The 21,408-nt window shown below is 43.2% G+C and overlaps 1 protein-coding gene across 2 annotated transcripts in view; it reads left to right on the forward strand.

Annotated features, from left to right (window-relative positions):
- The window catches only part of VAT1 (vesicle amine transport 1), a 63,257-nt gene extending 42,087 nt beyond the window's left edge, over positions 1-21,170 (forward strand). For both annotated transcript variants that reach the window (XM_073683621.1, XM_073683620.1), the window contains exons 2-6: positions 588-795; positions 3,452-3,622; positions 9,494-9,583; positions 10,646-10,887; positions 20,551-21,170. In XM_073683621.1, the coding sequence (XP_073539722.1) occupies positions 588-795; positions 3,452-3,622; positions 9,494-9,583; positions 10,646-10,887; positions 20,551-20,652 (813 nt within the window). In that variant the 3' untranslated portion in view covers positions 20,653-21,170. The remainder of the gene's footprint in view (positions 1-587; positions 796-3,451; positions 3,623-9,493; positions 9,584-10,645; positions 10,888-20,550) is intronic.
- The last annotated feature ends 238 nt before the right edge of the window (positions 21,171-21,408 follow it).

The following is a 21,408-nucleotide window of genomic DNA, read 5'->3' on the forward strand; positions in this document are numbered from 1 at the left end:
ATGAATCTTTTCCCTGAAAGGCTGAAGCCACAGATCTGGGCTAATTGATGCTGCCAGTAGTATAGGCAGCATGAATCAGCTGTCAGGTTCCCTTTCAGTTAGCCTAAACTAACAATTCTGAAGTTAATCTGTGATACTAGTTTGACCAAGAAGGTTACATATTCATTGTAAATTGTATAGTAATCAGGACTGGCCAGAGTCTGGAAAGTCTGTGTGAAGCTAGATGACCCACATCTTGCCTTCATTTTTGGCCTATAGTGGTGGTTCCAAGGTGATTAAATCTGCACACAAACCCTTCCTCTCAGCCCTCCAGGACTATAGTTTCCAGAAAAACTGACCTTTGTCATTTAACAGTTAAGAGGGGAAAAACCTATTCAATTGTTTGTCCCCAAACTGTTTATCCTCGTTTCAGTATCATAAGCAAAGCTCACATCAACACAATAGTTTTAGGGTCATCAGTGTATTAGTCCAAATATGGTTACAGTATATAGTAGTGCAGGCTACAGTGAGGGAATGTGTGGTGCTGGGTGTGCACTGCACCAGCTTTACTCAGACACTAAACTTTTTTTTTTTTTTTTCACCCCTAGGTTGGAGATAAGGTGATGGTCCTCACTCGATATGGCTTGTGGCAAGAACTGGTCACTGTGCCAGCCAATCATACATTCATTATGCCTGAAGGAATGAGCTTTGAAGAAGGTGCTGCCTTTCTGATAAACTACATCACTGCTTATATGATTATTTTCCACTGTGGGAACCTAAGACCAAAACAGAGCATCCTCATTCATATGGCAGCAGGTATGTCTTCAGTATCTGGACTGGAAAATGGGTTATGACAAGTCACCTACATTAGACTGGCTAAGGGCTACAGTTAGAAATGCACTGTTTTCAGGATACTTGCACATTTCTACTATCTTTGATAAAGGTTGTTGGTTTAAAAATAGAATACTACCATTTCCTGCTGACACACGCCAACCAGGGACATGTGTGATTCTCGTTAAAGTAAGCCAAAGTGTTAAGTGAAATGGTACCCAACATACTTTTAATAGTAGCAAATGATTACAAAAATTAGATCATATCCTGCCTTTGCTTGCAAGAAAAAAGTCAACTTCCTTTCTTTCCTGCTTGTAATGATCGCTCTTCCTGTCGAATTATGGTATTTCCTGTTTTAAGTTCAATTATTGTACAGGAAAATAAAATAAATCTGACTACAAAGAAATCTAGACAAGTGAAGGGACAATCGCCTTGTTTTTTAATCAGCGAAAACTTGGCAAAAAATTGCAATGTAACAATATACCCTTTTTTCTGCAGTTGGGTTATGCTATTTGTCTCAACGTAACTATCTTCCATTTTTGAATACATGTTAAAATAAAACTTTGATATAGATGTATTTTTTTTCTTTTGAATTGATCACTTCCCAATTTTTAGATACAATCTCTAGTGAATACATATTTTCCTATTACTGAGTCGTGGGTGCTTATAATGTTCTATGGAGAACTGTAACTGTCATTTCAGGAGAGCCTGCTGCAGAATGTCTGTCTAGCTCCTCTCCTTTCCATAGGACTTTAAAGTCACCAAATGATGTGTTGTTTTTTGTTTTTTTTTCACATAATACAGACTTATGAATGGAGTTAAAGATCAATCCAGGATGAGAAGGCAAATGTTTGAGATGCATTAAGTTACGGCTTTTCATGTGTACTATTGATTTGATTTAAGAAATTTAAAAGTAGTTTATACTTTGAATCTGTAAATTAGGCTTTATGCCAACAAGTCATTGTCAGGTGTGAGCTACACTTGCCTTCTGGTTTAATTGTGGTGTTTAGTGTAAACCTGGAGATTAACCTCCTGAACAGCTGTCTCATGAAGTACACTTAGCCATCCTATGGTTGGGTGATCTAAGCAGGGCTGTGAAGTCGGTGTCCTTTTTGGTGGAGTTATAAAATTGACCAACTCCTAAAATTGGGTACAGTATGTGCTGTAAACATTTTCAGAATTTGGTAAAGTTATGAAATGTCCTATAAATGTCTGTTCTATTCCTGATTTAAGGATCTCTGCTTTTAGTTGAGATGAATCTGTGCTGCACTTTATGCACATGCTCAGTAGTGGAGTTGGAAACTAAGGAGTCTTAGTTGGTGTTTTGGCTTGCTGACTCCACAGCCCTGGATCTAAGTATTACCTCTTTCCCCTGAAGATGGGAGATATTAGGTTCCCTGTGTGAATGGACTGATGGTGAGCATGAATGATCACTTGCTATATAGGAATGGTGGTTGCAAATACTCAGTCTCAATTCACTTTAGTGAATGAATATTGTCCGGTGGTTCACCCTCTTAACAGGATTTTTCCTAAATGGCACGTTATCCCCTATTCGTGGGGTGTAGAAACTTGCTGATTGCTGGAGGTCCGACTGCTGAAACCATCAATCCTTGATACAGGACTCGGTGTAGCCCTGTCCTTATTGGACCAGAAGTGCGCATGCATAACCTCCATGTCAGTCTGGCTGTCAATGAATTAAGTGGAAAAGAGTACTCCAGTCTATTGCCCATGGAACTGCTGAACATGGAGGCTCATTTCCTCAAGATAGAGCATAACTTGCAATTTGGGAAAACACTCTTTAAGAACTCTCTCCTGATGAGCTGAATGTTGGACTTTATGTAAAGTAGTCACCACATTGGTTACAATTTCTGCCAGTTCCTCCAGACATTCATGTGACTGATCAGCTGAGGTGACTATCTACTCCTGCACTGCTTGCCTCTCAGGAAACCAGCAGATTAATGTAACACTGTCTAACCAAGAATAAAATCTTAAGTATCAACTTGCAAAGTAATATTGAAGATGGTGAACCTGCTGTGCTAGTTGGGGTTCTGTTAATCTCTAACTCCCAGTGTATGTGCCTTTTAATTACAAGCCCCACTCACTCTGCAGACATGACATGGGTTCCCCACTTCTTGACCACTTCACATCTGCACCACCTTTTCCATAGTACAGCACTTCTGAGGAGCCTGTGCTAAAGTGTTGGCCAAACATGGTTCTCTGCTGGCACTCGTACACAATGTATGTATTTTCCACCCACCCCTACAAGTGAATGTGAATTCCAGGAATTTATAGAACAGATGACATGAATCCAATTCTTGTGCAGAAAGTACAACAACTGCTTTTGAGCACTGACCTCTGTGACCGCAGCGCTATGGAAAATGGGTTTAATGTGAAATAATGCTTCACTGTCTCATAACCGGATTATAAGATAATCCTGGGGTTGTGGTGACCATGTCCCACTTCAAGTTAGTTTTATTGGCTTTTTTATAGAGCTGAATATTCAACAACTTTCTACACAACCACATCTGGCTTAAAGGGGCCTTTTTTTTGTCATCCTGGTCAAGCCCTCTAGGTGCCATTAATGGGTTTGGACAGAGTACTATATAAATATGTAGATATATATTTTTATTTCTTTCAACAGGTGGAGTTGGTACTGCAGCCATTCAGCTCTGTAAAACCGTGAAAGATGTCACAATATTTGGGACTGCATCTGCTTCAAAGCATGAAGCACTTAAAGAGAATGGAGTTAGTCACCCAATTGACTATAGGACAAGCGACTATGTTGATGAAGTTCGGAAAATCTCCCCTAAAGGTAAACTCCTTAGCACACTTGTCAGCTGGTTATATACTGTAGAGTTGTCAAAGGTGTGACTGATTGTGATACAGTGCAAAAACCTGTGGCACACGTGGCCAGTTTGGTTGGGTCAACCTTCGTAAGTCAGTGGCTTTTAGATTTGCAACAATGATTACATGCAAAAAATGCACTACACTACTAAATCTTCCTGCAAACCTAGTAGGGTCCTAAGTGCCTTGTGAAGGAAAGGATCGTTGGAAGCTAGACTTCATTTATTTGGTCGTCCATGACAGCACCACGTGAGACAGAGGATCCGCCCATCAAGGACAGGAAACCTACAGGTTAAAAAGGGCGGCCCTCTCTTTCCGCCTCAGTTTAGGTTTCCTGTCCATGATGGGGGACCTTGCAGGCTTACCTGGAGAAGATGGACTCCTGTCCCAGAGAGGGCCACAGCAGGTGGTTGGAGCCGGTCCATCCCGGTCCTCTGGAGACGCCACAGCAGGGCTCATGGGGGCGCCTCCGTGAGTGTTGCGGCAGGCGCGACATCGCCTCACGGGAGGTAGATGTCCGCCAGGTGTGGGGCCGCTAGCGGGCCTCCCCCCCCACCACCACCCCCTGCTACCGCTTGCAGGAGATCCAGGTCGCACCGGCGGCGCACGTGACGGGCGCGACTTTCTGACGCGACTTCCAGTGCGCCGGGCAGGAAGCCCTGTGACGTCACCGGAAGGGGCGGGGCTTGTTTGAACTTTTTGGCGCGAGCAGCTGAATGCCGGGGGATTGAGGACCTGGCGGCGAGTAGCCCACCTGGATCCCACCTGGACCTGGGGAGGAAGACCAAGGAGCAGGTAACGCCCTCCTGGGTAAAAAAAAAAAAAAAAAAACACACACACACACACACCCACACATGGTACTGGTATGGCCAGTATATAAAGGGTCTGGTAACATACAGAGGTGCTTCCCAGACCATTCTTACATTGTAAGCTATGGAAGATTCACAGGAGCTGTCACCTAGGCAACATCTGCTGCAGGAGCAGCCCTCTGGGGAGCCCTCACAACTAGTGGGGCAGCGTCATTCCCGGCTAGGGTCTGGTCGTACAACTAGAAGAGCTACCACTAAGAGCAGGAAGGACGGTCCGGTGCGGCGTGATTCCTCGCCATGCATGCTGTATTCTTCTGCTTCTACGGTACCAAAGGTTCTGTGGGGTGAGTGGAATCTTCGTGAAAGTTCTACTAATGTTTCCTCCTTCTTTCTATCTATGCCTTTCTTTTAGAGCAAAAAATGTTCCTCAAAGTCCAAGCACAGAGTGTGCCTTATGCAGCTGTCCACTCCCTGATTCATATAGCAAAAGGTTGTCAGCTTTGTATCAGCAAAATGATATCGGAGGAGACCCCAGATTTTTCCCTAGGCCTAAGAACTTTAATAAGGGAAGAAATAGGCAAAGCATTGCAAGGTTCAGAGTCTGGGCATATTCCTCAAGAAACCCAGCCAGGTTCAGACTCTGAGCTATCGGTCGCTTCCTCCTCTGCCTTCTCTTCCTCTGATAGTGAGCCAGACAGACAGTGCTTCCCCCTGAAGGAGGTCGATGCCCTAGTAAAAGCCGTCCGATCTACAATAGGGATAGTGGACTCGAGGGTAGAGAAGTCAGCTGAGGATGTTATGTTTGGTGGTCTGGGGCTAAAGAGAAGGGTCTTTCCAGTAAATTCAAGGGTGAAAGACCTCATTGATAAGGAGTGGAGAAAGCCTGACAAGAAGGGTAGTGTTCCTCCATCCTTTAAAAGGAAATATCCATTTGAGGATGCTATGTGTTCCTCCTGGTTAAAAGCACCCAAGCTGGATGTTGCTGTTACTAAAGCAGCGAAAAGAACTTCCCTCCCGTTCGATGATATGGGTGCATTGAGACCCCCTAGACAGACGGGCTGATACTTTCCTGAAATGGGCATGCGAGACAGCTGCGGGAGCACTAAGACCAACAGTAGCAGCTACCTGTACGTCCAGAGCCCTGATGGTGTGGCTTGAACAGCTAGACAGTCAGTTGAAGGATGGGACTTCTAGGAAAGACGACATTTCTTCCCTTCCACTGGTTCAGGGGGCGGCAGCTTTTCTTGCTGATGCATCTGTGGACTCGGTGAGGTTGGCAGCAAAGTCAGCAGCACTGTCAAATGCAGTTCGGCGAGCCTTGTGGATTAAAAGCTGGCCAGGGGATTTACAGACTAAGTCCAGACTGTGTACAATCCCGTGTGAAGGGGAATACCTCTTTGGTCAGACCATGGACGACTTATTGGAGAAAGTGGGGGACCCTAAGAAGGGGTTTCCATCAGTACCTCTACCCTCCTTTAAGAGATCGTTCCGGAAGAGGAAATTTTTCCGGAAGAGATTTCAGGGAGCAAGACAAGTCTGATGAAAGAGGTCGAAAAGGTAGAGGTCTACTCTTTGGTCCGTCTCCAAAAATTGAGCAGAAGACAGGGGATACACAATCAGCCCAGGTGGGAGGGAGATTGTCATTTTTTTTTTTTTTTTTTTGTCCCAGCTTGGGAACAGATTTCTCATAGTAATTGGATTTTGAGCCTGATTAAGTATGGTCTTAAGTTTCAATTTAAAGCATTGCCTCACAAAAGGTTCATGGTTGTTCCCTCCAGGTCTTCCCCAGAACGCCAGGCTGCCCTCGTTTCGGAAGTACAAACCCTAATAAAGCACATCCTGATTGAGGTTCCAGAAGCTGAAAAGGGTCTTGGTTTCTACTCCCCGCTCTTCTTGATTCCGAAACCGGATGGAAGTTTCAGGACAATTATAAATCTGAAATCCCTGAATAATTTCCTTAAAATACACACCTTTAAAATGGAGTCTTTAAAATCCATAATAAAGTTACTTTTTCCCCACTGCTATATGGTAGTGCTCAATCTCAAAGATGTGTATTGCCATATCCCAATTCATGGTAATTACCAGAAATACTTGAGGCTGGCCATTGAAATAGACGGGGTGGTTAAACACTTCCAATACACTGCACTCCCCTTCGGTTTAGCTATAGCCCCACGGGTTTTTACTAAAGTAATGGCGGAAGTTATGGCCCATATAAGAGAGAGGGACATTTTAATTATCCCTTACCTGGATGATCTCCTGATAGTGGGGAATTCATTGGTTCAATGCGAGACCCACCTGCAGGAGACCATGTCAGTCTTAAAGAGTTTGGGGTGGTTTCTAAATTTAGAAAAATCTAGACTCTCTCCACTCAAGGTACAACAATATCTGGGGGTCATATTAGATTCCAGGAAACAGCTATGTTGTCTTCCAGAAGAGAAAATTGATAGGTTTACGTATACATTGTTCTACCAACTCCCGGATTCTATGTCACTCCTTAAGGCCATGTCACTATTGGTAACCTTCACCTCCACTTTTCCTGCAGTTCGTTGGTCACAATTGCATTCAAGAGCCTTTCAGTGGGATGTGTTGTACAATAACGCAGCTTTAGAGGGGCATCTAGACCGTAGGTTTACGCTAGGTCCTCGTGCCATATGGTCCCTTCGTTGGTGGTTACGACAAGACAATCTTGCTAAAGGGGTTCCCTGGGAATGTAGTCCAACTGCAGTCTTGTCCACTGATGCAAGTGCTACAGGTTGGGGAGCTCACTTTGAAGGGAAATTGGTGCAGGGAACCTGGTCAAGCAGTGAGCAACAGTTGTCATCAAATGTTAAGGAGCTTCTGGCGGTGCAGCATGCGTTCAACGAGTTCCTTATATATTTTCAGGACCAGCATGTCCGTGTACTCTCGGACAATCAAGTCACGGTAGCTTACATAAACCACCAAGGGGGAACCCGCTCAAGAAACTTGATGAGGGTAGCGAACGCACTTCTGCTGAAAGCCGAAGATCTCTTTCAGCTACTCATCTAAAAGGCAAGGAAAACATCACAGCGGATTTCCTCAGCCGTACGTCTGTAAAAGGAGAGTGGTCCCTAAATACACAAATATTCTCCAGAATCGTAGAAATGTGGGGCCTTCCGACTGTGGACTTATTCGCAACAAGAGCCAATCTGAAAGTGGAAAATTTTTGTTCCTTAGACCCCAGAGAAGGACCCCTGGCAGTAGACGCCTTTATGGTTCCCTGGAGGTTTCCTCTGGCATATGCCTTCCCTCCCATGATCCTGCTCCCAGCGGTGATGAAAAAGATCAGGGCAGACCAGGCCAGAGTGATACTCATATGTCCCTTTTGGCCCAAAAGACCGTGGTTCCCTTGTCTCCGGAAGATGTCCATATCAGATCCCTGGGTTCTTCCGGAGATTACGGACCTCCTCCCTCAAGGGCCACTTTCCCATCCTCCAACCCCGAGTCTACATTTGAGGGTGTTATTGACAAACAAAGGATTCCCCGCAAATGTAGTGAATACTCTCCTGGCTAGCAGAAAACCTGTTACCACCCATTTTTATGCCAGGACCTGGAGGAAGTTTCTGTCCTTTGCAGAAGTTAAGGTGGAGGAGGGGTCCCCTATTGGGAAAATTCTGGAATTTCTGCAGCGAGGCTTAGAATTTAGGTCTCACTACCAGTACCTTGAAAGTACAGGTGTCGGCTTTGGGAGCTTTATTTTCTTCCAATATTGCAGATAACTATTGGATAGGCCGTTTTATAAAAGCTTCCTTTAGGTGTAGACCCATTACCAAAGCAAAGATGTCTCCCTGGGATTTGAATTTTGTCTTAGATGCCTTGACCAGTCTTCCTTTTGAGCCACTAGATTTAGTCTCCCCCAAAATTATTTTCCTAAAGACAGTCCTGTTAGTAGCCCTAACTTCAGCCAGGAGAGTCAGTGACCTACAGGCCCTTTCAATATGCCCTCCATTCACGCAAATTCTGGACGATAGGCTGGATCAGGTTTTAATATAATCCTTTCTTCCTAAAGTGGCCACTTGATTCCATAGAACCCAGGAAATGGTTCTCCCAACTTTTTGCTTTCCACCCAAAAATCAAAGAGGAGAGACTTCACACTTTAGACATTAGGAGGTGCGTACTAAGGTACTTAGAAGTATCACATGGCTTTAGAAAGCAAATAAATAGGGACTTATCCTATCAGGGGGCTAGGAAGGGTTGTAAGGCCTCAAAGGCTACAATTGCTAGATGGATCAAGGAGGCCATTTCCCTCGCATACTCCTCAGGGGATAAAGAGATACCGGAGGGATTGAGGGCGCATTCTACAAGAGCGGTGTCAACCTCCTGGGCGGAGAAGACAGGGCTTTCCATTGAGGAGATTTGTAAGGCTGCCACTTGGTCTTCTCCCTCTATTTTCTATAGGCACTATAGATTGGATCTGGGTGGCTCTGCAGATCTCACTTTCGGGAGAAGGGTGCTTCAAGCTGTGGTCCCTCCCGAATTTCCTTAGTCTCTGTAATTCTCTCACGTGGTGCTGTCATGGACGACCGAATAAAGCCTTAGTTACTTACCGGTATCGGGATTTTTCGGAGCCCATGACAGCACCCGTATATTCCCTCCCTTCACTGGTGTGCACTCCTGTAGATTTGATTTCTCTTTGTGCACCCTTGTGAGAAATTGTTGAAAAGTAATGTACTTAATGTGATTGTTTTGTTATAACTAACCTTGGCGGTACTCTCATGCTCTGTTAGCTAAACTGAGGTGGAAAGAGGGCCGCCCTTTTTAACCTGTAGGTTTCCTGTCCTTGATGGGCAGATCCGCTCACGTGGTGCTGTCATGGGCTCCGAAAAATCCCATTATCGGTAAGTAACTAAGGCTTTCCGATCTCCCCAACGTTGCAGTAGTTGATTGCAGAATGGGGTGCAGACTTCATTTTCTAGGCTGAAAATGCTACCATATGTAGTAGTTGTGTGCATGTTTTAACTAATCTGACATAAATGTGGTCTTCCCACCCATGTTGTTTTTTTCCTCTTTAGGTGTAGACATTGTCTTAGACCCTTTGGGAGGATCTGACACCTGTAAAGGATACAACTTATTGAAGCCCATGGGAAAACTGGTCATCTATGGTGAGTTTGTGCTTCCCTGAATGTACAAAATAAACTTCAAAATTTCAATGTTTGGATCAGATGGATCGCCAGAATAAACAAAGTCTTTCCATATTGTATAGTTATCCCAACTTTTTCTTAAAAACATGGCTTGTATGTACAGGGCAGGCTAGTATAACTTTCTGTAAAGTCCCCAGCTTCATTTCAAGTTCAGCTCTTGAATTTCACCCGGGTAGTACAGGACCTAAGCTGACAACAGTGGCCTGGCTGAAGGCTGATTTCCATTGAAAAAAGGTCACATGTTAAACTGTGAGGCAGAGCTACAGCCATGGCAAACCTTCCTCCCCCATTACTGCTAACCAGTAGAACATGTTACACAATATCTGTTGTGGAATCCTGCCCTGGTATTTCTCCTTCAATAGAAGGTTTTGTTCACACTTGTGGTTGGATGCTTGAGGGATGGGATACAGGCTTCACACTTATTCTATTTCTGCACAAGTTGTGCCTCAGAAGGCCTTGGTGGCATGTTAACCCCTTTAAAACTTTCATAAGGTTTGCAGAAACAAATTCTATGTACTGTATAAATCTTATAAACACAATGCCACACCATGTAGTAATTAAAAATTGCTAGTCTATTGGGCCAAGTCATTAAAACTAGCATTGGGCACACCAGTCTTAATGAGTTCATCACATCGCACTACGGCGAGCCCTTAAGAGTCACACACGGCTTAATGAATTTGGCATGTTCCTTGTGAGAAATGCTGCTCCAATCAAAAACTAGAAGCGTATCTGGCAGAAGATGCCTGCACTTGTTTAATTTGATGGGTGGGTATAGCCATGCCCTGTCCACCACAGCTCCACCCACAAAGTCACTTTTTTTTTACATAATGCAATGTTGCACAAAAAACATTAAGACTTGGTGGTCCTGTTTTCTGGCAAACACTTGTAATCACCCCTAATGTCTGGATGTGTCCTTGTTTTCATCTGGTCAGGTCCATGGCAATGGCTTATTCCTCTAAACATGCATGTGTTGTACAGTTACTGAATCTCACTGCATTTACTAACAGGCTTTTATTTATGTAGGGGCTGCCAACTTATTGACTGGACAAAAGAAGAACGTTATGGCGCTTGCCAAGTCTTGGTGGAACCAGTTCAGCATAAACGCCATGCAACTCCTTTCATCAAACAAGTCTGTGAGTGGTTATCTTCTGGGCCGTCTGGATGAGGAAACCGAGCTGCTCACAGATGTTGTAGCTACACTGCTTGATCTTTATAAGCAGGGCCAGATCAAGCCTAAAATTGACAGTGTATATCCCTTTGAACAGGTAAGCTGGACATCATCCTAATAAAGTATTTGACTGGCTATCTACCATGGTCATGTTCTAAATATCCAGGAATAATGTTTTTTCCTTAGGAACCTCCAGTTGAACCCCTCTGCTCTCTAGATGTGTGGAAACAGATTGTGTGTGTGTTGCCATATTTCACTTTTCTGGCATTGAGGAACAAAGTAAAAGTTTACCTAACGCCATGCCAAACTTCCTGCTATTGAAACTCCTCTGCTTCTTAAAGTGGCTATTTCCATATGCACTACAATTGAGGCCTTTAAACAATGATGATAATATTCTAGCTTGTACTTCTGGGATCTTAGTGGTAGGGAATCTGTCAACTGTTCAAATCAAGTACAGAGGCTCAGTACACCTTTTATAATGGTCAAATATTTTAAGTGCACCTAACCACATGTTTTCTCTGGCTCTAAAGCCAGAGCTGTCTATCAGATGTAGGTGGTGGGGTTGTAAATGATAAAAAAAGAAGGTACCTTCAAGTTTGGCCATACCAAGGGTGCATTGAGCCCCTGGACTTGTTTTGAACTGTCATTTTGTGCTGACAGACTCCCTTTAATCACAAGACAAACAAGATGTGTGAACTATGGACCTGAGGAGGCTTATTTCCCTAAATTTGAGTGGAACTTAATGACTGGACTGAACTCGTGATTTCTGCCATACATGGCAGTACTGATGCACTGTGTATAGCACAAGCGATTGGACGATTGCAGCCTCTAGTCCCCTAAGGGGACTATCAAATACAGTAACAAGTGGAAAATCTCTAAAATGAAGTTCATATTACCCCTTTTTGCCCCATTAAAAATAAAACTATTCAAAAATACACATTTGGTATTGGCATGTTCAGAAAAGGCTGATCAATGAAAATGTAAAATTGATCCGATTGGTAAATTGCATAACAAATTAAACGCTAGAATTGAATGAAACTTTTTTTTGGGCCCCACATTTCAATAAGGTGATCAAAACATATCTGCACCAAATGATATCTGTAAAGACCATGGTTCAGGGCGTAAAAAATAAGCCCCTACATGGGCCCCAGAAGAGGTCTCAGATTGGCAACAAAAACTAAACCCTTTTTTTCTCATCCCCCTCCACGACATCACCAACAGGAGGTTGCCTCCCTATCCTAATTGGGGACAGGAAACAAGAGGTTTAAATAGGCCTCCCCTTCCCTCTAACCTCAGGTTTTTTCCTGTCCCTAAGGGATGAAGAGGTTTCCTTCTGGTGGGGCTGTGGCCGGCAATCAGCTTACCCAAAAATCAATACCTTTTCAGCCGGGCAGCCATGGATCAATCGCCCAGTGCCTTCTTTCCATGTCCACTGCTCCTGCCTCCCGGCAGGACCGCACCATCCTCCAGCGCTCTTGCAATGCTGGATGGTGAGAAGATATTGGCTTCCTCTGGTGTATAACCGGCTGCATGGAGAGCACATAGGAAGTGACGCGCGTGTCGTTACTTCCGGTTGCATTCTAGGGTGGAACGCACCGCCAATTTGGCAGGAAGTTTGAAATTTAAAAAAAAGCACAATAGTCAGGATTGGAGGACCTGACATTAGGAGAGGGGGGGAGGGGCCTCATCCTATTGGATGGAGACAGTGCTGGATTTCAGTTCCTGTATAAAAGTACCCTGATAGACACCATAAGGTAGGACTGAGGTTCTAAAGATGGATGTCTGCCCCTAAAGCTGCATCTGCAGAGCCCAGTGCAAACCCAGGCCCAGTGAGTATGCCTTTCAAGGGTAAGTCCTCAGTGCAGGATCCGTGCTTATGCCTTATTTTAGGGTGACAAGGATCCTGCACTGAAATCAAAAGAAACCCGCAAGTTGCAGATGTGCCATTTGCAATAAAACAACCCACAAAAAGGCCCTATGTCAGCTGTGTACGGAGAAGATTGTCCATGAGGAACAACCATCTCTAATGGATAAAGCCAGGAGATCCAGTCGTCCTTAGCCACCTTCTCACAATCTTTTTCAGGGAGTCCCTCTGTATCAAAGAGTAAGTACGCCCCAGAAATTTCCTCAGACTGAGGCAGAAAATTCAGCCCAGGAGGAATGGTTAGAAGAAGGCAAGGTCACTCCAGACATCAGTACTGATCAGGAGAATAGGAAATTCCTCTCCGGTGACATGGAGGAACTTTTACTTGCTGTCAAACACAATGGGTGTGGAAGAAAAAAACGCCACGTGCGGTCCAAGACTAGATGTTTGGGGGATTGAGATCAAGGAAGAGAATGGTGTTCCCCATTCGTGACAACGTCCAGAATTTAAATTTTGGATTAATGGTAATTTCCAGAAAGACTGAGCATCCAATCTGACCTAAAGGATTGCTTTCCCTTAGTTGAAGACATCTCTAAATGCTGGACAGAGGTTCTTAAAGTCGACATTTGGGTGGCCAGGGTAGCTAAAAAGACTACCCTAACCTTTGAAGACTCCTCCTCTCAGATTAAGGATCCACTTGATCGTAAAATGGACAGTTTACGGAGTCTTGGGAGACATCTGCTGCTGCCCTAAGAACAAACATCGCCTCCACCTGTGTCACAAGAACCCTGTTCTGCTGGTTACATCAGTTGGAAGATCATATCCAGAGTGGTACTTCCAGAGAAGATCTTCTGGCCTCTCTACCCCTCCTACAGAAGGCAGCAGGCTTCTGCTGAATTTGTCCAGATTGCAGCAAGAACTTCATTTCTCTAATACCGCAAGAAGGGCTCTATGGTTAAAGATGTGGAGTGGTGACATCCTTTCTAAATCCAAGTTATGTTCCATACCTTTCAAAGGGGAGTATGTTTGGTACAGTACTGGACAATTTATTGGAAAGTGTCCAATAAAATGAAATCTCTTCCAGAAGCAAAAAGAGGCCATTTCTTCCCCCTCAAACACATCCCTCATAGAGGAAAGGGTAAATCGGGTTGCTGGAGCTACCCCAAAGGGGGTAGAGGTAAAAACATTTTTCAGTCCCAACCTTCTGATGGGCAATGATGCTAGACAAGTAGGGGGCAGAATCTCAGGATTCTTCAGGCAGTGGGGGGAAGATAACATCAAAGATCCTAGACTGGGTCAGGAATAAAAATAGAATTTTCCTCCTCAGACTGGAAATAACATCTCTCCTGTCCGCAAAACTCCAGAAAGTTCTAACATCAGAGCCTCAACAAATGCTATCTTCAGCAGTTATTACTCCTGTGCCAGAAGCAGAGCAGGGCAAAGGACATTACTCAAGATTGTGTGTTTGTTCCTGGTGTGTTTGTTCCTGGTAAAACAAAAAAAAAAAAAAAACAGAACCCACCGGGTTATCGACCTAAAGCAGCTGAATCAATATATTCTTTATCAAAGATTCAAAATGGAGACTGTAAAATCCACTGTTCCTCTGATTGGAAGAAACTTTCATGGTTACCATAGACCTAAAACTCTTATTATCATGTGCCCATCCACCCAGATCACCACCAGCGTTATCTGAAATTTGCGGTCTCTGAATCAGACCATATGCCATTTTCAGTTCAGGGTCCTTCCCTTCAGCATCTCCTCACACCCTGGACCTTTACAAAAATCATGGTGGAAGTAGTTGCAGAGATTTTCTTCCCTGATAAATTCATCGTCCCTTATCTGGACAACTTTCTCATCACTGCTCCTTCTTCCGTTCTCAGACCAACTTCAATCAGTCCTACAGATCTGGGATCCTTGGACTGGATTGTAAATCGAGAAGTCAGACCTTATCCCATCAACTCCAAAAGGTCTTGAATTCTTTTGGATTCTCAACTAGAGGTCCCTACTGCCAGCATCCAGATAGTTAAATGTGACCTCAAGGATCCATATACTAAAGAGCCAAGACTATCCATAAGGTTTGCCGTGTTGGTCCTAGGGTTGATGAGTGTGCATTCAGATGGGCCCCTGGACCCAGCTCAGGCTCATACAAGAATCCTTCAGAACTTTATCCTTTCTCGCTGGAACCAGTCTCCAGAGATGCTCAACTCAAAAATCTCTTCTGCACCATGTGAAGGTATCCCTCAACTGGTGGCTCAACCCAGGAAATTTGACCAAAGGGATTGCTTGGATTCAGCACCCAATCTCTTCTCTAACAATGGATGCCAGCAAAAGAGGTTGGGGAGCAGTCATATCCCAGAAGACCTTCCAGGGCATCTGGCACAAAGATGGATGGCAAATCCTCGAATTTCAAAGAACTAAAAACAGAGGAGGCCCTGAAGGCAGCAGGTCCTATTCTCCAGGGAACACATGTCATGATTTATTCAGACAACATGACAACAGTGGCCCATCTTCGTCATCGGGGCAGTACAAGGTTCAAAAGCCTTCGAGAAATCTCAGCAAGAATTTTTCTCTGGGCAGAGCATCTCCTGTCTCTATCAGCCCTTCATCTAAAAGGCACCGATTTAATATTCAGTCAGACTTCCTAAGTAGGACAGAAATGAATCTGGGAGAATGGAGCCTCCGTTCAAGGATGTTTCAGCTGATAACCAGGAAATGGGTACTCCCAGACCTAGACCTGTTTGCAAATCGACAGAATACAAAGGTGAATCGATATTTCTCCACAGACCCCAGGGAGAATCATACAAAGGTAGATGCTTTTTCTCACCCATGGAGCTTCAGGTTGGCCTACGCATTCCCTCCAAATCCATTACTGCCAAGGACCTTGCAAAAAAATCAGAGTGGACAAGGTCAAAAGCATTCTGATCGCCCCTCTATGGCCAAAGTTGGTTTGGGGCTCTGAACCTTCTAAACCCAGAAAGCCCTCTTATCCTGCCTCTGGACCACAATCTACTCCATCAAGGTCTGATATTTCATCAGGCTCCCCACACCTTATGCCGGACAGCCTGGCTTCTGAGGCCTTAATCCTGAAGGCAAAAGGGCTCTTGGATGTTGTAATAGACACCCTGCAGGAAACCGGTCACTAATGCCATCTATTTAAAAATATGGAAGACCTTCTCTACATGGTATGGTTCTACTCCTCCTATTGATCCCTTTCATCCTGATATTGCCAGAATACTGGATTTTTTACAGGACCATATCTAAAGGGCTAAAACCCAGCACCTTGAAAGTCCAGATTTCTGCTCTAAGGTCATTATTTGACCAAAACCTGGCTGACCACTGGTGGATAAAGAGGTTCATAACAGGCGGCCTTGGGCATATTCTAGAGGCTGCTATCATGGTTCCTACCTGAGACCTAAATATAGTTCTAAAGGGTCTAACTATCCCTCCCTTTTGAACCTATGACCCAAACTTGGGGACAAATTATCTTGGAAGGTAGCTCTGTTAGTAGTAGCAATACCAGCAAGAAGAGTTGGTGAGATCCAGGCCCTTTCCATCAGGGAACCTTATCTGAGAATCATGGATGATGGAATCTTCTGCCTAGACACTTCTTTCCTTCCAAAGGTATCATCCCATTTTCACATGTCCCAGGAGAATTCTCCCATCGTTTTGTCAAAATCCCAGAGACTGACATCTAGAGAATAGAATTCTGATTGTAGTCATCCTTTACGATCTACAACAGATGGAGCCTTGAATGGATCAGAATCTTTGTCCAATACTGGGGACCAAGCAAAGGGAAGAGCCTCCAAGAGTTCTCTAGCTAACTGGATTAAAAAAAGGCGTATAAAAGTCAAGATCTGCCTCCTCCAGTGTTACTAAAAGCTCATTCCACCAGAGCCATGTCTGCCTCATGGGCTGAAAGGGCCAGCACGTCCATCGAGCAGATCTGCAAGGCTGCTACTTGGTTCTTTACCAAGCATTACAGATTAGATTTGATGTCTGTAAAAGATTTAGCCTTTGGCAGAAAAAGTTCTGCAGGGTATAGTCCCTCCTTAACTATCTTCTTTGGTATTACTCCTGCTGGTGCTGTCGTGGAGGGGATTAGAGCAAATAGAATTAGACTTTCCTGTCATTTTGGTTTAAGACCCTCCACGACAGCACAGGTAATCCCCCCCCCCCCCCCCCCCTTATAAACTGTTCACTTAAATTCCTTGGTGTTAATAAATATTTAAAGCATCCATACTGTGTGGTCCTTGGAAAAACACTGAAGTTAGAGGGAAGGGGAAGGCTATTTAAACCTCGTTTCCTGTCCCTAATTAGGATGGGGAGGCAACCTCCTGTAGGTGCTGTCGTGGAGGGTCTTAGAATTAAACTTACCAGTAATTCAGTTTCTATTTTCTTACAGAAATTCCCCCAAAATAAACTTCACCAGTTTAAAAACTATAAATGTTCGGTATCTGCATACTCGTACTGACCTGGAGAATATTGCTAAGTGAAGGAAAGAAATTGGAATTGCAACTTCACTGCACTTAATTTTTCACTTTCCAGTACATCACATGATCAAATGAATGTCATTCAAAAGTACAATTTGTCCCACAAAAAAGGCCTCCTAATGCTATATTGACAAAACAATGTGCAGTTTTTGTTTTTGTTTAGCAAAGCAACTTTTTTTGAGGGGTGTAGAGGGAGTTTAGCAATTCCAGATGTGTTAACATGATTTGTCAACTGTGGATTTTTCAAAACCTCTCCTAATGTATTTTCAAGTACACCATAGTCTTGACACAATTTTTGCAACACTTGGTGGCAAAATTCAAGTTGTTTTTTTTTTTTTTTTTTTTTACTATGCCAAATTCATGCACCATTTTGCTGAAAAAATAACTAAGACAAAGGCAGATTTTTTTAATATTTTTTTTTTTAAAAAGCTAATTAATTGTGGGGCCTATATTTAGTCTCTGTGACCCAGCAGAAGTAAGGCTCATGTACTGGGAGTCATCATGGGGCTACCTCTAAATTCTCATCTTGGTATTTGCTTTCTGAAAAATCCCATGTTGGTCACGTGAAGATCTTCCTGTAGACCAAAATAGCTTGGTAATATGGTACTGTATAGGAAAAACTGACAACACATGGTGAAAGAGGCCTCTTAACGTGATGGAAGCTATTGACAGGTTTTTGTAATGCGTATTCCTGTAAACTTTCCACAATGTCCACCTATAGTGTTCAGACCTAAAAATTGTTGTACGGTCTGTCCAGCAATCATTAAGCAACATGGTCAGACACTTGGTCTATGCATCGTAGACTCTACAGTGTGGTACTGTTGGGTAACTTAGTGATTTCCTTGTGCTCTTCTCACTGTTGCAATTCTTTTGTAAAACATCAAAGTAGAAGTGGATCATGTGCTCTTCTGCACTCCCATTTTTAAGCAGTTTATCTCTATCGCTTCCCTCCCTGCTGACATCTGGCAGCTGTTCCAGGAAACTAAAAGCCAATATCCAGATGTCTTTACTATGGGGACACTTCCCTCATATTATGAGAACTTGGCTGGTCCCACCCAGTCTTCCACAAGCAGTTCGTTTTAAACTTTATTTTTTTTGGGGGGAGGGGTAGCCTGATGTCAAATAACTGATTTCCATCTCCACTACAAGTTTCCTTAATCCTTCCCGAATTTACACTATGGAGCTAGTTTTATATTAGGTTTATTTTACAATGCTGCAATCTTGACATGGCAGATGCAGAAGGTTCATCTGCATATGAAGATCAGTGACTAAGCACTGTTGGCAACCTGCACTGGAAAATAGGTTTTCTGGTGAGGATAACATCTGCATGGTGGACATCTGAGCCATAAAGTGGCTCGTACTCTACTACAAACAATATAAAACATGGCCTTCCATATATTGGATCCTCTCCTTGGTATAACCCATGGATATTTTTAGTTTTGACTCTGCACATAATTTTATTTACCCCCCCCCCCCCCCACTATAGAGAACTTTTATAATCCAACAATTTATATACACAATTGGCTGATCTATGTACCATCAACATGTATAGACTCCTTTACACCATTCCAGTGGGACCCAAACGCTGTAGCATTTGTACAGGAGGTCCTCCTGTGCTGTGACATTGTGACTGACCCCATTACATGGTAATGCCAGACTACAAAAAGCTAGTGGAAAGGTTAATGGAAATTTCATGTGCAGAGGAATCAGCCAATGCATAGCATGGCCATTCTTGGCTTTAAACCAAATTAGATGGTCAGATCTTTGCCGTTCTCCGTGAACAAATTATAAAGCAAGCAAATGATGGACTCTTAGAATAAGACACTGCATGCATTAAAGCAAGTTCTCAACTTTTAAGGCGGCTTGCAGTGTAGCGCCACTGACCTTTTAAAAGCATTTTGTCCTATAGGTAGACTACTTATCCATGCATAAAGCCCTGATTTCTAGGAACATAAAACCTTGTTGGCCTTTGACCAATATAGGAACCTTTTAACACTATTAGGCAGTACTATATATGCATTGTAGCGGGAGCACATCTTAAGTCAACACCTCTCAATCACATGAGGAATGTATATAGTTAAGGTTTATACAGGATTATCAGGCTAGATTTTGCTAGATGATTCTAGCATTCCATATACACCTACTTATCAATTGGACCTTAAACATGGAAGGTTGCAATATTGTCTACAGTATGTAAGAATAGATGCTCAATTAGGTCTCATGCTACCAGATTTCCATTTATAAGAAAATAGTTCTGCAAAGTTATAGGGCCTTTAATTAGTAAATTGCATATTTGTCTGGGAAGGTAATTGCCATAGTTCATCAAAATAACCAACATAAAGAACCAAGGCACCCTCCCTTCATGTGTAGGAAGAACTGCTCCCATTGGCTATTCTGATGTAATGCTTCCAATACCAGGGGAGCTGAGGTAAGCTCAGACATGGTTGGCACAATGCCAACCATGGTGGGAGCAGCCTTTTCTAGTGCCAAGGTAAGATCAGGTACAGGGTGCACAGCAGTGCGAGCAGCCTCTTCTTACTTCAGCACCCATCAGAATATCTGCTGCACACATCTTCCTACACGTGGAGGGAGTAGAGCTTCCTACTGCACATGCTCAGGCACCTGACTTGCCAAACATTCCAGGATCTGTTTTAGTGTAAGAAGCAAGTGGCCATTTTAGAATAACCATAGTTTTTCAGTTTAACTTTAAGATCTATCACAGATTTGATAGGTCATCACAGAAGCACCTGCATTTTATGGTAGAAGCCCTCATTTCATAGATAAAATCTGTCTTTGGGGAGTACAGATTTCTCATGAGATGACAGCTGGTGGTTTTTTTTTTTTCTTAATTCTCTAGCTTTCTCCTTCTCCCTCCCCATACCTGCTGCTGCATGTTCTCCTGAAATGCAGGAGTTCTCTATAGAACTTTGAGCACCAACCATCTTTTCAGTAATAGAAACATCTGTATTTACTGAAGACAGATTTTAGCACTGTACTAGATCTTCACAAAATCAGCTTCTCCATTCAAAGTTGCTTATGTTCAGGTGCTCTATTGATTAGTTTAATTTTATTTTTTTTCTCAAGTTGTTTTAAGGACTTAATTTGTGCAGTGTATTTTGTATGTAAATCCAAAAGTTGTTAGCCTAAAAATGTCAGCTATAAAGTTTCCATTCTCCTGTCACTTCTACAAGTGGATTGCATTTGCATCTTGGCTTCTAGTACATGCTACAGTTTGGCAGCAGAGCAAAAGCCTGATTTATAGCAGGATGGTGGTTATGAAAGAATGTGCCTCCTACAAAGTACTATGGAGCAGTAAAATCTGGGAGCATCTCCAGTCTATGCTTGATTCTTCATAGGATCACCTGATTCCTAGATGTTAACACTTACTTTTTCCCTTCCCCTACAGGTGGGTGATGCTATGAGACAAATGCAAGAAAAGAAAAATGTTGGTAAAGTCATTTTGGTCCCAGAAGTGCCAAAGGAGGAAGCAAAGAAAGAGGAGAATTAAAGGGCTGAACTGCAGAAAAAGCATCAAACCCTGCAGATTGTGAAAACTGTCCTACTAATGTATGTGTGTTTGGGGGTTGAATGTCTAACTGAGCCCTATTGTAAGATGACCTATAACCACTTGCTTGCCATGAGATGCGGTTGCTGCATTGGCAGTGAGCAGGTTACAACTTAATGCCTGTAGAATATGCTGGGGTCTGCATTCTGAGAAATCTCACTGATAAAATCTGTAAACTGCACAAGATTTAGCAAAGGGAATCCTGAGCCAAGCTGCAGGGACTTTCTGCTTTGATTTAATCTGCTGCAGTTTATATTGAGTTTTTCACTGACTCTTCCAATCTTTACAATAAAACATTCCAGATATTGGGTTGCAGTCTTGCTGAGGGGTGGTTAGGTTTTCTATTTTGGTTCTACTGTCCATTATTTTTTTTGTTGCTCCATATTGTAACCTGCTTAACTCTTCAACCTGTGGTCGCTATGTTTTCATTTGATAAATAAATGTAATGCTCTTGTTCTGCAGTTACCACTATTTTTTTTTCTCCTACAAGAAAAGTCAAAATCTATTTCTGAACAGATCATGATTTACTCACCGTTTAATCAGTCACATGATGCCACTGAAGGCTTGAAAACGAGAACCTGACTTTTCCTTTTCAATGGGATACCTAAGTTAACAGATGTGTAAAATGTACGTACTTTGACTATAGGCTGGCATGGCCTGTGGAGCACAACCTGGATCCAGTCTTAAGACTAGATTCTA

Source organism: Phyllobates terribilis, unplaced genomic scaffold (assembly GCF_046119375.1).
Source record: "Phyllobates terribilis strain yellow unplaced genomic scaffold, ASM4611937v1 Scaffold_5__5_contigs__length_657084704, whole genome shotgun sequence".
Lineage (NCBI taxonomy): Eukaryota > Metazoa > Chordata > Amphibia > Anura > Dendrobatidae > Phyllobates > Phyllobates terribilis.